We start from the raw sequence: 14211 nt of genomic DNA on the forward strand, positions 1-14211 counted from the left end.
CTTACAAGCACCACCTGCTATAATAAAATAAGCACAAACTAGTGAGAATGCAGCTGGCACAGACTGTCCCAATTATGTGCTACATGTGAGCACATAATGCTGGTATACACACTGTCCTGGGACCTAAATAAATAAATAAACCCACAAACACCCCGTGTGGGTTTATACTGTCTGCTTATTTCAGACACTGACTTTAGCATCTTGTGGGGACAATAGTAACATTTTTTCTATGTGATAATAAAAATTTGTTTTCCAGACCTTGGGTTTTAATCTGTGCATTTGGAAGTCTTAAATAATTCATTAACAGTAACTGTGCCAGCAAAACAACTTCAAAATCTAAGTGAGAAACCTGGCAGACTATAACTTAAGAACCTACAAAGCAACATTATTTTAAACAATATAAATGTGTATGGGTATTCTTCACTCTATGGTACAGCTATTATTGGAGAAGTGGGACACCAGAGGAAAAAAAAACAAACCCAAACACCTGAGGCATACATCAAAGACGGGGGTGTCTTTTGGAAGAAAAGAAAAGGGACTTTGTGTCTGAGCTGAGCTCTCTCACAGTTCAGATAAGCGTTATCCCCTCCCTGCTCCTAATAGACCCATTAACTTAAAGACACTGAACCGCCATTTTCCTCTTTTCTTTTCCCATTACTCCACCCACTGGGCTCCAGTAGGGCTGACGGTGAGTGTGCAGACTTAGACTCAATAGCACTCAATTGTCACATCCAGTCTCCAGGTCTTATGGGCAGACACTGTTATATCAACTTATGCAGACAACTTGCCCATAAAATCCGCAGACATCTGCTTAGGTTAATGCCCTCAATATACCAAAACTTTGTTTTGTTGTATCCATTTTCTCTTGTTTATCAAAGAGCTGGCACCACATTACTTTCTTTCTGCTTTAAAAGCAAGGTCGATTCCATTCAAATAACTCTGGAACCATTACTGTGCAGACTGGGTAGATAAACACACTGGGACCATTAAGGTTCAATTCTTGGTAATTCACCCAAAAATCAGAACCATCTTATGCACTGTTAAGCACATCAACTTAATGGTAGGACACAAGAATGCTTGGGCCGTGATCATGAGTATCACCTTTATTTCTCATCCCAGTGGGACTGCATTTGGCTCTTAGGCAAACAAGATATTTTTCTTTTTAAAGCAATTACGTTAAGAGGTACACAGAGACAAGCCGAGAAAACGAGAAGGAGGAAAAAAATATAAACACAATTTGATTGCCAGGTTGACTGTGCTGCAGTACACCCCCTGTTTTTGTCCCTTTTATGTGCTCCTTTGCTCCTCTGCAACACTGTGGGAAAATGAGATGGGGTTCACATTTTTGCACAATAATAATAATAATAATAATAATAATAATAATAATAATAATAATAATGAAAAAAATCAGAATACCATCTGCACTAACAAATAATATTTTATTAGTAGCCTTGCAATAGTCCAGAATATCCATTATGAACCTGTTTACTTACGTGTGAACATCTTGAAGAGAGGAAGGAGGGTCGCAGCCCAGATAAGCCTCATTAATAAAGCAGTACTCAAGCAGAGCCCTGAAGCATAGGTCCTGGAAAGGAATTATGATTTTAGAACATATAGGGTGAATGCATTTTATTACAACCAGTATGATGAGAGAGAAAAAAAAAAAGTTAAGAGGTCACTCACCCTAATGAGAATGTGGGGGTTTCCAACAATTAAAAGCAGAGCTTTGGGTCGAGTGATGGCCACATTGAAGCGTTTTGGGTTGGCCAGAAAGCCAAGCGTACTCTTTAGATCATCACTCTGTAGTGACTCACTAGAGCGCACCTATATTATAGAAGATTTATGTGGATTAAATGCCATGACAGTGAACATAAAATATGTAAATGTTACGGGTTTACGGTTGTGCACAAGGTTGAACTAAAATCAGCATGTCTGCTTATTCATTAAAAAAATAAATTTAAAAAACTCAATAAATCAACAAGGGCTTCAGTATAGTGGAAATTTTATATGGTAGAGGTTTAATTTGAGGTTAAAGGACATACATATTCAGTGGCCACTTCATTAGTTGCACCTTGCTAGTACCCTGTTGCATCATCACCAGTCTGAACAATTAATACAAGGTAGGATGATCCATCCAAATGACAATTTAAAAAAAAAACAAAAAAAAAAAAACACCACCAAACAAACAAAAAAACCCCACCCATGTCTGCCACTTGGATTAACCCAAAGAAATGTAATTATATCAAAGTCAAACTCAACTTTGATATAATTATATATCAAATATAAAATATATCAAAGTTTATATAATTTTGCTATAATTTATATAAAATTATATCAAAATTAATATCAAAATGCTGCACATATTTTGATATTTGATAACACAGATGTTAAAAAATAAAATAAAAAGAATCAAACAGCTGTCCAATATTTCTACCTGTAATTATCCAAAGCATGTTTTTGCCTACCGTAGACAAAATGATGACCAGAAACTCTTGTCCTTGGAACTCCTCCACAGAGCCCACTTTGATGTCCGACAGGCCCACCTTCCCCAGCAGGACACGAATCTTCTCACACTGGTGAGGAAAGCCAGAAGAGTTTAGGGTCTACGGGAGTGCAGTTGGCCAGTTTTAAGTTGAAAAGCCATTAGGACTAACAGTTTGAATTGTGCAAATTGTTGGGTTTTTTCTCATACTTGTTTTTTGTAGGGGGCAATAACGCCAATGTCAGAAGCATGGACAGGATTGTAGAGCTTCTTTGCCAGTTGACAGCAGTATAGCATGACCTGTACAGCTTCTACTGGGTTAAACCATGATGGGTTGTTACCTTCTCTCATTTCTGTGCCCTAGAGAAAGAAGGGAGGAAAAAAAACATGCAACAAAATAAAAATGCAAGCTAGCAATCCCAACAAAGTGTCATATAACATTCCTCAGTAAAGGAACCTATTACTTGATGAAGGAAACCATATTCTATATTTTCATTACCCTGACTCCATGAAAAAGAAGTGGGAAACGTTTTTTGGGCAGATTTTTCCACTGGCACAGGGAGTCCACAATAGACCTGGGTCCTTTACAGCACAGTTCTCCCTGATAGAAGAGCTTTGAAGGCAGTGTGAGCAAGGCCTCATGAGAACGATAGTTGTAGACCAGCTTAGTTACCTGTTGTTGTAATGAAACAGCACTTCTGTGATTATCATGTAGACTGAAAATATACTGACACATTCCAGTCAAGTTCATTTATCATTAGATCTGCACTGTATCTTAACACATTGTAATATGATGCATTTCTGCAAAAAAACAACTAAAAAATGCTCAACAGCATAAAAACCTTTATGTAGAACACTTACCAGCTTAGGATTGTAGCCCCAGTCCTGTCTGGAGTACAGAGGGTTGGCCATCAGCCTCTCCAACAAAGACACCCCAAAGCCAAAGGCACTGGCTATCTTAGACTTCACAAGTGGACCCAACTGGCAGGGGTCTCCAGCTAAAACTATCTAAATAAGGAAAGGTTTGTTTTTTTTTTTAAAAAAAAACAACAAAAAGAGTCATTGTTAATAAAGCTCAGTTCAGTCATGACCAAAAAGTAAAGTAAGTACACAAAAATATGTGGAAAATTAGTTTAACCAGTCATCAAATTCACCCCAACCCTGAGATTTTCTAGTGTCTGACAACACTCAAGTCAAGCAGGTCCATTGTTTAATCCACACAGTATTTCCAGTAGTAAGAAGACACTCGCGGGGCTACATACGTGAAACAGACAACATCTGAACCCGATTCTCCCAGAGCTCATATGTAAAAACCCACTAAGGTCTTAATGAAATCAGTACATGTGTATTTGTGCTAACCTGTCCATCTCTCTCAGACACAACGCTCATTGGGATCAGGGACTCTGGCTCAGTGGCTTGACCGGCTTCATCCAGAAACAGATGAGTAAAGTGTCCAACTCTGAAGATTATTAAAGGGTTAGTAAACAAGGACTAAAGTGGGAGAAAAACTGATTAACCTCTCTCTACTATAACCCATGTCTTACGGTAGGCCTATATTATGGAACATGCCAGCACTGGAGCAGGTGCTGACCACAATCCTGTGGAAAGCAGCTTGACGAATGTCCTCTCCTGCCCTGGAGTACACTCTCAGCACTTCTGGGATAGACTACGGGGAGGAGTGGAGAGAAAATAAAAAATAAAAAAATCTAAATCTGAAATAGTCAAACACATTAGCCTAAATACTACATTAAATAATATTAAATACCTCATTCTGCCTACAGGATGCATTGACACGGGCCAAACTCGCAGCATGCAGGAAGCCACTGTTATGCAGGCGGATGCAGATGAGGTCAGCAGCACTGTTGGAGGGGGTACATACAAGTACCCGACTACTGGGCATAAAGTAGTAAACCTGGATGTGGAAAAGATTAAACCTCAAACAAGCAATGGGAATCAAACAGCCATCATTTGCAAATGAGAGTCTAAAAAAAAAGATTGAATGCTAAGGATTTTTTATTCACTTTGTCATAAAAATAAATAAATTAATTAGTGAAGAAAAATAAATAAATACTGGCAGCGGCAGTGGCACCCCTGAGCCTCCTAGTAGATGCACCTAGGGTACAAATTTAAAAAAACCTACGTTGCCTTGTTCTCACATGTTACTGCATTCACAAGATTTTCAGAAAACTTGACCTCTGACCTCCAACCTTGAGGCCATGGTCACTGACATTCAAATTCATCAAGATTTTAAGTAGATACACCTATGGTATCAATTTGAAACTGCTATGTCAATTTATTGAGTTATCGAATTCACAAACTTGGGCGTCCACGCTGCCTGCTCACCCACCAGGCAGAGTAACAACAATTCTATCTATTGACAATCCAGACTTAAACCTAAATACCAATGGACAAAATGTAAAAATGAGCACAGCCACAGTGTGAATAAGAGTGGCACTCACAAAATTATATTTTTCTATGTATTCATGTGACTATATTGCATTGAGTATGTGCACCTGGAGTATGGCCTCTATAATGGTGATCGTCTTTCCAGTGCCTGGAGGTCCAAAGAGCACGTACGGAAGGGGCCGACACTCCCCTGCTAGGATCCTCTTCACTGCCTCCTTCTGAGGGGGGTTCAGGTCTGGGTTAAAGAAGTGCCCTTTGGTGGGGATGGGTTTAGATGTTGGTGCACAATCTAGATACAATTACACATTTGTTAATGATGATGCTGGTGACGTTATCAGTCAAAACACAGACAAAATCAATATGATACTGAAAATATCTGTACCTTTAGTCTGTGTGCCTTTTGACTTCATGTCAATGGTAATGCCTGACACTTTTCCATTTTCAGTGACTGGTGCCTGTTTTTTAAACATATTTACATTTGATTAAAAGCTTTAAATTTAATCAAGTAATGTCTTACTTTCACCCCCCCATATTGTGCCCTACCGTTTTGTCTTCATCTAGTTTATCCATCCATTTTCCAGTCCACCGAGGGGTCCGAGGTGTCACTCTGGAGGGGAAGAGAACTGCCAGACAATTTTAAAAACTGCTTTTAAAGTTAGTCATAAATGCTTGGGTATTCTGTATTCAATATGTAGCTATGAAGAAATAAAACAAGCTTTGTGTTTCTTTTTACAAAATGTTTGAAGGCATCTGAGCAAGCTGTTGCTGCAGTACATCCTGTGTCAAGACAATAAGTCAAACACAAACAGCACCCTCTAGTGCCTACCTGACAATGTGTGTCATACTAAAGATGAGTTTTCAAGCAGTTACTCTTGTTTTTCCTCTGTTTAGCCTTTTTCTGCTTTTTGATACATATTACACAAAATATAATTTTATTACATCAAAATATATTTTTATATAAAATTATTTAAAAGAAAACAAGTCTGGAATGTAGACTCAAAGTAATTTAGATTGAACTTACTTTCCCCGAAGTGTTTTGTCTGTTCAAGTGCACTGTGACACCGCCTCATCGTCAATCTGAATAAACAAACATCAAAAATATTAAAAGGTAAACAAAAAACCCTGAGGCACAGCAACTATGAAACACTGTTTTCAGGTGAAAGACAAATTTGAAATGTGAATAAATTAATTATGATATTAGGATTCTACTCATTTTCTCACCTGTTGTAAGAGAACTCAACATCTAGTGGCTCTCCGAGGTAGCTGCGCTGAAAGTCTGAGTTCACTCGCAAACTCACATCCTCATCATTGATCTGTGTAACAACCGAGCATTAGACTAACATAAAATTAAGTATTTTTTGAAAATATGCTTTACAATAAGAAATATCTCCATACCTCTGTGACGTAGCTAATGTACTCCATTACCACGCCATCACTTTGTGGCTTCTTTAGTATTATTCTGTCCCCTGAAAAGGAAGCTTGTCAACCTTCTTCTTTTGTTGAACAGTAACAATAAAGCAACAATAATGATGAAAGGTGCTTAAGGCCACCTCACCTATATAGAGATTAGGTCTGCCTTCGGCCAAACCGGGGACCTCGAGGTGCAGGTAGACAGCCCCTTTCCTGAGAAGCGCTCCGCTGATAGAGAATTCTTTCAGTTCCCTTTCTGCGTTCAACTCTTCCAGCCACAGAAGGACTGAGAAACGTGACTGCATGTTTGACGGGGACAGCACCTGAGCAAAATGCAATAACTTATTATTTTCTATTTTCAATAGGGCACAAGACACCAGCCACCTGAGGCAGTTCCTAACATTTTACATCACATTGCTTACAGAAAGGCTTAAAAGTTAATTCCATACTCAAGATCCACAGTTTGTTATTTTACTGATTCAGAAAGGGAAATTATTGTCAGCCAACCATAAACAACACCTCCCAATCATGTAAAAATAAAATGTTTTTGTCATTATTTTTCAGGACCAGATTAACTTGACCACAGGCAAGCTCACCTCTCCAAGGCAGGGCTCAACAACCAGGACATCACTCTGGGCTTCCACACAGTCTCTTAGAGCTTGAGGCACAGGGTAGTTGGGTAGAAATTGTGGCAACCGTCGATTAGCAAGCCTAGAAGAGTGACAGTCAGCCTTACACAGCAAGTAGCAAGGGTTGGTTGTGCAACTTAATTTGGGGGGGGGGGGAAATAATTATGCCCACCAATAACCCCCCACATGATCACAATCATTGGAATCAGCACTTTCAATACCTTGGTGTCATTTTCGGAGCAGCTACTGTGATCACATGAGAAGATTTCACTGCCACTGGGCGATTATCAGTAGGAGCGTAGGGCACAGAGGGCCGAAGCACATCTTCACATTCACTGCGCACGGTGACCTCCAGGCGCCTCCCGATGGTGAAAGAAGAGAAGTGCAGTAGTAGCAGCTCAGCACAAGTTCCCAGGCTCCTTGAGACATTTCCCAAACAAAATTCAACTGTACATAAAAATCATAACAACAAAAGCCCAATAGAGACACACGACACCTCCAACAGTGAAACTCTAATAAATTGTTAACCAGTAAATCCAAAGTGAGATTAAGCAAAGTTCTTCTTTCTCATACATTATCCATATTAGTGATTGTATTATTTTTACCATTGTTTCGATATGAGGAATAAAAACAAAACTTACTTTGCCTCGCAGGCTACAACAACTGGCAGTCTCTCTCCAGGTAAAATATCCAACTTGCTTTCCTGTCTTCTTAGACCAGGGGAATGGACCGCCTCCTTCTGCACCTCGCCATTATCTTTGTCTCCATCTTTTACTTGGATTTCTGAAGACTTGACAGGGTTTTCTTGCAGCTGCTGCCCTTTTTGCCTCAGTGATGTCAATCCTTTAACACTAACCAGAGTGAACTGTTCTTCTGAGTCCCAGCCAGCAAAGTCGCAGTGTGTCAACTTGTGGGTCTCTGTACCTTTATTTCTGTTAAGAGAAAGATGAAGACACTAAAACGCAATCCTACCAATTACCAATAATATATAGTCCACAGTTCTCCGAAAGTTTGTGATGCAGTAGCACAATTTGCTGTGATTAAGCACTCCTTTCCCCTTCTAAAAGGATGTCCACAGGGGCATTTTGTGCTGATCCATGCTGACCTCTATCTCAGAGAGACTACATCATTTGTTTTGTTTTCAAGTTATGTGCCCTTATAAATAGTGCCAACATGCTTGCTCTGTCTGCTGTGGTTCCCATTTAGGTTGCCTCTGGAAAATTAGTTTCATTTAATTTATGCTCATATGAACACGTGGAAAAAGTATTACAATGTTTTTACCCTCAATGACATTTATCAAACAAAAGTAAGAGCAAAGTAGCTGCACTTTCACTTTTGACAGGTACAAAAGCAGAATTAAATCAGTGCTTTTAATAAGATGTACATAAATTTTAAAGAGATTTCATTTTGAGTGCTTTTATTTACATTCACAATGTTAATATTTTATTTCTTCCCTGATTAACTTACTGTATCCAGAGCACCAGCTCTCGTGTCTCCCCAGTCATCAGTTCCCCAAACTGTCCATAGTCTGTTACATTCAGCCCTCCTTTATCTTCTAAGATGCTCTTCAGCTCAGCCTCTCTGAGCGGTGTAGCAGAAAGATTTGCACTGCAATAAGAATAAAAAATACACTCATTATGATTAACTATCTATCAATCCTTTCCGTGTCCGGGCCGGGTGAGGTTTCCCATGTTGAGTCAAATTAAGCCGCATGCTCCACTCCTCGTGGTGCCCTTCCGTCAATTCCTTTAAGTTTCAGCTTTGCAACCATACTCCCCCTGGAACCCAAAGACTTTGGTTTCCCGGACACTGCCCGGTGGGTCATGGGAATAACGCTGCTGGATCGCTAGCTGATATGATTGCTCAATGAAGTTATTTTTCAAGCAGAAACTGTAAAAAGCAAACCCACAAAATATACAGTCATCACTTCAAGCTTAAAAACTGTAGCTGATACCTCTGAGAGAAGGGTGCCATGCAAAGAGCCCTCCAGCTATAGAGTGACTGACTGCTCTCCACCATTACCAGGTTAACCAAATGTCCTACTAAAGGCTCGTAATTGGCAGGGAGCAGGAGAGAGTCCAAGCTGAAGAAAACACTGTCATCCACCACTCCACTACGACCATAGATACTGGTCACACGCACCTACAGAAAGGAGGTGAAAATGACAAATGGGGGGGTTTTTACAAAGTTTTAACATTGCAAATAATTGAGCAGAAAAGTAAAGTACAACTAAATGGACTCCAATAAAATAAGCATGTATTGCATTTAAAAAAAATAAACAATGATACAATTACTTGGTCTAGGCGGCAATAGCGTAAAGGGACCACAGAATGAGCCTGGGTGGTCCACTGGTTAGGATTAATAAAATATTTTGCTTGGACCCAGTCTCCTTTCATTGGCTCGTAACCTGTGAGAAGACAGAAAACACTCAAAAGATGCCTAAAAAACAGGAAACATAAACCTTCAGCAGATTGAAAGCATGATCTTTAAAGATCTTGCTTGGTTAAATCAGTCCAAAATACTGGATGGGGCTGAATGACCAAGAATGGGTGTAGCAAAGCATCACGGGTGGAAGAAGCTTTTAGCATGTAACGTGAAGTGGGAGGTACCTTCCCAAAGACTGTGGCATGGGAAGTATGTGGTTTGATTTATGTAGCCACCATCTCCATCAAATGATGTGACCATGCCAACAAGAGGCCGCAGCTGCATAATGTCAGCTTCTAAGGAGGTTTTTCCTCCATCCTCCCAAGCGTCTGCACTCTTCTCCACCTAAAAGACATGGTTCAACAGAGCTCACTGTGAATGCCTTATTGGAGGGAACAACAAGTTCTCAATAGAAACAACTTCACACTATGAAATAAACAGAAATTTAAGCTGTTAATCATATGAAGCACAGGCTCCTCACCCTTAAAGCTTTCCATCCCCCTTCGGAACCATCTCTTACTGCTATACAGTTGACCAGGTCTCCTTCTTTCAGTGGCACGCCACCCAAGACCTCGCCACTAGTGAAGTAGATGGCATCTTCGATCATGCCATAGTCAAGACACAGCTGGGTTATCACCTGGCCCCTCAGGTGGCGAATGTCTTCCCTACCTGGTCAAGAAAAAAATGCAAACCAAACTTGACTAATCTAATGTGTTAGTATTCTGCTATCAGCAATACACACGATTAAGCTGACCAAATTTTTACCTTGACGTGGTTTAAAGTAATATTGCACTTACCTGATTCATGGGAGAAAATGTCTCCTTCTACTTCGACTGTCCTCCACAGTGGAGAAACCAGCTTGGACAGCACACAACGCACCGCAGTAAGCATATCTGCAAAATGCTAGCTCACGCAGCTAGCTACCCGCACTAAGAAAACAGGACAGAGAGCTGCTCTTAATCAGTATTTGCCACCTAAGAGCAGGCTGTACGTTTGCCGTTGTTATACTTAACTCGCTAACGGACTATTAATTGAACACAACTGAGTGAAGTCATAAAGTTGAATAAGTTATCAATGTCTGCTAATTAGCTGGGGGAGGAAAGTTAACAAGTTCACACGTCGCAGGAAAAGTTAGCTAAAAGCTACCTCACTATAAAAGCCCGCAAATAGAAAATAATTAAAAACATTATTAAACAAACAACAGGTAATGAGAATATGTTAATAATAAATTAGTTAGTGACATTAAACTAATTTTCAAATGTCTGATTCGAGACCTGTTGGCTCTTCCACCCTGAAGATCCGTGGCACTTCGGAGGTACGCGGGGACGCTCGGTCACGGCTAATTTTAAGAAGGGCGGTGCTAGGAGAGAGGGTAGATCTAACCAAACGGGGGCGCTGTAAACCACACAGTAAGCAGGTCATAGGAGGAGTGAGAAGAGAAGAAAAGACTGCCAGTACATATCGATATTTACTGATTTCGAAATCCAATGCTTGTTTCTTTCAGACTCATGAACCATGAACAGATGCCTCTAACATTTGTAATGAGTAGTTATTTAGTTACTGCTTACTCTGCCTAACTCCTTGGTTCAGAAACACCAGCTGTCAAAAGGGAAATTGCATAGTGCCCTCTGGCGGTCAAAGTATAAAAAAATCGACTCTCATAACATGGTTGAAGGGTCTCTCCTATCTCTTTTTTAAATTTCCATTTATCGGCTGTTATAAATGCCGATACCCATACCCACTGGTAAATAATCTAACATCAGTCGATAACATTGGCGTGCTAAGAAATCAACCAGGCTCTAATTCGGGGATGCGATTTTATAAATGTTCTGCTTTTACATAAATAGCTGTACTGTTTTATCAGAAATAAAAAAACAAACGACAATGTTTAAAAGTTGTTGAAAACTCATTGAGTTTTAATAATTTGAATGTGTAGACACCTGCCAACATAAACACAGAGACATATCTGCCCTGTAACAATAAGGCAGCCTCTGTGAAGCCCAAGACGATAAAGTAACAGGCTAATAAAAATATACACTGGTTACAACATTATAAATCACATAATACGCTCAGTTCTATTTTAGTTTCATTTTATTAACAAATCTGTTGAAATTTAGTTGCAGTCACGATGACATAAAATAATCATTTGTGAAATGGGAATTCCACAAAAAACAATAGCTTATGGGTAAGGGCCTAGCATCATAGGTTACTTCAAGAGCAAATATAATCTCCGGCATGTATCCCAATTTTAGTGACACTGATACAGCACATCTAGATAGTGGCACATGCAGAATAACACTCATGAACTGGAACATGTTTTAAATTGGAATTGAGAATTCTGAAAACCTTCAGTCATAAAGGGTTTTAGGATTGAACATATTTTAGTAGCAGTTGTTGTCCTGTGCTCTTTACGGACACAGAGAGGGATGCTGACGTTTTTTTTCAGTGCTTTTCATTCCAAATCTGTGGATGCCTGAAGGTCACACTAAAGCTCAAATATATGTTTGCAATTCTTTCCTATTAAGAGTTGTTTTTCCCTTGTGTTATGCAGATTTACAAGGGCAAGTAGTCTGGGATAGCATCACAAAATCTATCAAGGAGTCTAAATACTACATTACACAATGTGAGATGTGTTGCACTGAGTTAGCTTCAGAAGCTTGTAGCCATGAAGAAGTGGGTCAGGGGGAGCATTTACCTTTGGCCCTGACATGACTTGCATAACTTTGTTTTGTAGGTTTGTAATTTCTCAAAATATTTAAGAAAGAAAAAAGTCACCAGTAACTAAACGATATATATTTCACCTCTGTAATATTTTGGATATTTATAATTGAGCCATTTGTATATATTAGAGCTATTTCTTATATTTTTTAAACTTTTTAATGTATTGTATTTTTTAATTAGTTCAGTCTGTTACTGTTACTGTCTTGGAACAACTGTAACCCACATAATTTCCTTAGGGATTATTAAAGATTATTCTGATTCTGATTTTAACCTTATATTGTGACACAGATTAAAATGCTGGAAAAATAACATGAATTAAATAAAATCATTCAATAATGAACATGAACTGAAACTACTTTCTCATGTAGTTGTACTTTAAGCGTGTAGCTCTGCTTTTTAGTAATACTAAGGTAAAGATTTTCACACATTAATTACAAACACTAAAGTTATTGTACAAAACAATATTAATAATAATAATAAATCGAGGATTCTGAGGGGTTCAGCTGGGAACTTTGTTTTTTCAGGTTTATTTTTATTTCATATGCATAATGATTCTTCACCCTTAATAAACATGAATAGTTTTGAGTAAAATGTAACTGAAATATATCAAATCAAGGAATCAAGGTTTTTTTTAAAAAAATAATAAAAATAAAATAAATAAATAAATAAATGTGTGCAGTATAAACTGATTGTATATAGGTCAAGCGCATTTCTTTTGGCCAGATTACATTAAATGTAACATTTGACACTGTATTTGTTGCACAAGTCGGCTTCTTATTTTTTTTTAGTGTCGAACAATCCTCCTTGTTTTAAATTCTTGGTCCCAGCTTTTACCACAAGAGGGCAGCGGTGGTGTTTTTTTGTACACAAGACGTCCCACAGGCTGCACAACAGAGTGCAAATGAGGCCAAGGGAAGTATCACATCAGATCATCTCAGAGTATGTGTTGTTATAAGTGGACACTACTAAACCTTGTTTAGTGACAACAAAATGCCATGCAAAATTATGCCAACTATGTGAGAACCAAAGGAAAAAAAACAGATTACATGAGCCCAAACAACTTTTTCCTTTTCTTTCTGTCACGAGAAGCTAAAATACATGTGCATCTTAGCAAATACCAGCATAGTCAAGCCTGGTGTCGTTGTTGGATGGAAATACATTGTGTCCGTGACTCCAAAAACACACATCAACAATGATTAATAATAATATTTGTATGAGATTGTTTTCTTCATTCTAGCAAGTGAAGTTGTTCATAAAGATAGAAAGAAATTAAACACCATTAATTGCAGTTTTAGTCCCTACCTGTCCATCAGTCTTTGTTTAGTGTTACCAACAGTAAAATTCACTCAACTTCTTGCATATTTAAAACAGACTGAAATGGCTTTTTAAAACATTTAAGAGTAATCACACAATTCCCGTGGAAAAGTGGGTAAATGTGTAAAACACCATGTCCCATGCATTATATGTTGTTGTGACGATTATTACGACTCCAGAAACAATGCACACTTTAAAATGTAACTTCCTCCTTTTTTTGTGACCAAAACTGAGCAAAACCACACCTATCTAAATTGACAATAATGTAATACTTAACAAATCTGACAGATTGTTTATGTTTAAACTTGATTTTTTCAGCAGACTAGGCTCCCTCCAGGCAGCATATGCATTCAATTTATAAAACTAAGGAATGCACCATTTTCTTTCTTTCTTTCTTTCTTTCTTTCATTCACATCATTTGTTTTTTTGTTTTTTGTCGTACATATACATTTGTTGCCTTCTGGCTTTGTGTTTTTAGTCTAAATGCTAGCTAAAGCAAACTGGCCAAAGGCCACAGCTTCCATCTATCTATCTATCTATCTATCTATCTATCTATCTATCTATCTATCTATCTATCTATATATATATATATATATATATATATATATATATATATATATATATATATAGTATATATAGTATATATAGTACCACTAATATATATTAGTGCTATTAGTGGTACTACATAAAATATGTGGAGGTGAACTACAGATCTGTCTGGTAGAAGGGGTGACAGTGGCAATAAGACACAAAGGGCTTTGAGGGTGGGGGGAGGGGGGTGTCACCTCCTGTGCACATGATCGCTGGCTACGCCCGTGAGACTCG

At 38.5% G+C, this 14211-nt stretch overlaps 1 protein-coding gene across 1 annotated transcript; it reads right to left on the bottom strand.

Annotated features, from left to right (window-relative positions):
- Positions 1-1083: 1083 nt before the first annotated feature.
- mov10l1 (Mov10 like RNA helicase 1) lies at positions 1084-11050 on the bottom strand. The gene is made up of 27 exons (XM_006782518.3): positions 10626-11050; positions 10149-10280; positions 9833-10020; positions 9537-9696; positions 9222-9334; positions 8882-9069; positions 8395-8535; positions 7569-7859; positions 7149-7346; positions 6895-7009; positions 6444-6621; positions 6284-6354; positions 6110-6201; positions 5910-5965; positions 5432-5511; positions 5271-5343; positions 4996-5177; positions 4248-4394; positions 4027-4148; positions 3842-3941; positions 3344-3490; positions 2982-3155; positions 2693-2842; positions 2466-2573; positions 1684-1824; positions 1494-1585; positions 1084-1315 (listed from the first exon to the last, which is right to left on the bottom strand). Exons 2-27 carry the CDS (start codon positions 10240-10242, stop codon positions 1288-1290), a joined length of 3429 nt encoding a protein of 1142 aa, XP_006782581.2. The 5' UTR covers positions 10243-10280; positions 10626-11050; the 3' UTR covers positions 1084-1287.
- Positions 11051-14211: the final 3161 nt, after the last annotated feature.

Source organism: Neolamprologus brichardi, chromosome 7 (assembly GCF_056152115.1).
Source record: "Neolamprologus brichardi isolate AB-2024 chromosome 7, ASM5615211v1, whole genome shotgun sequence".
NCBI classification, from domain to species: Eukaryota; Metazoa; Chordata; class Actinopteri; order Cichliformes; family Cichlidae; genus Neolamprologus; species Neolamprologus brichardi.

Coding starts and splice junctions, on each gene's coding strand:
- mov10l1 (XM_006782518.3), bottom strand. CDS start 10,242: ATGCTTACTGCGGTGCGTTGTGTGCTGTCCAAGCTGGTTTCTCCACTG. Junction 9,070..9,221: donor GCTATTGCCGCCTAGACCAA/GTAATTGTATCA, acceptor TCCTTTCTGTAG/GTGCGTGTGACCAGTATCTA. Junction 2,843..2,981: donor TTCTTTTTCATGGAGTCAGG/GTAATGAAAATA, acceptor TTCTTTCTCTAG/GGCACAGAAATGAGAGAAGG.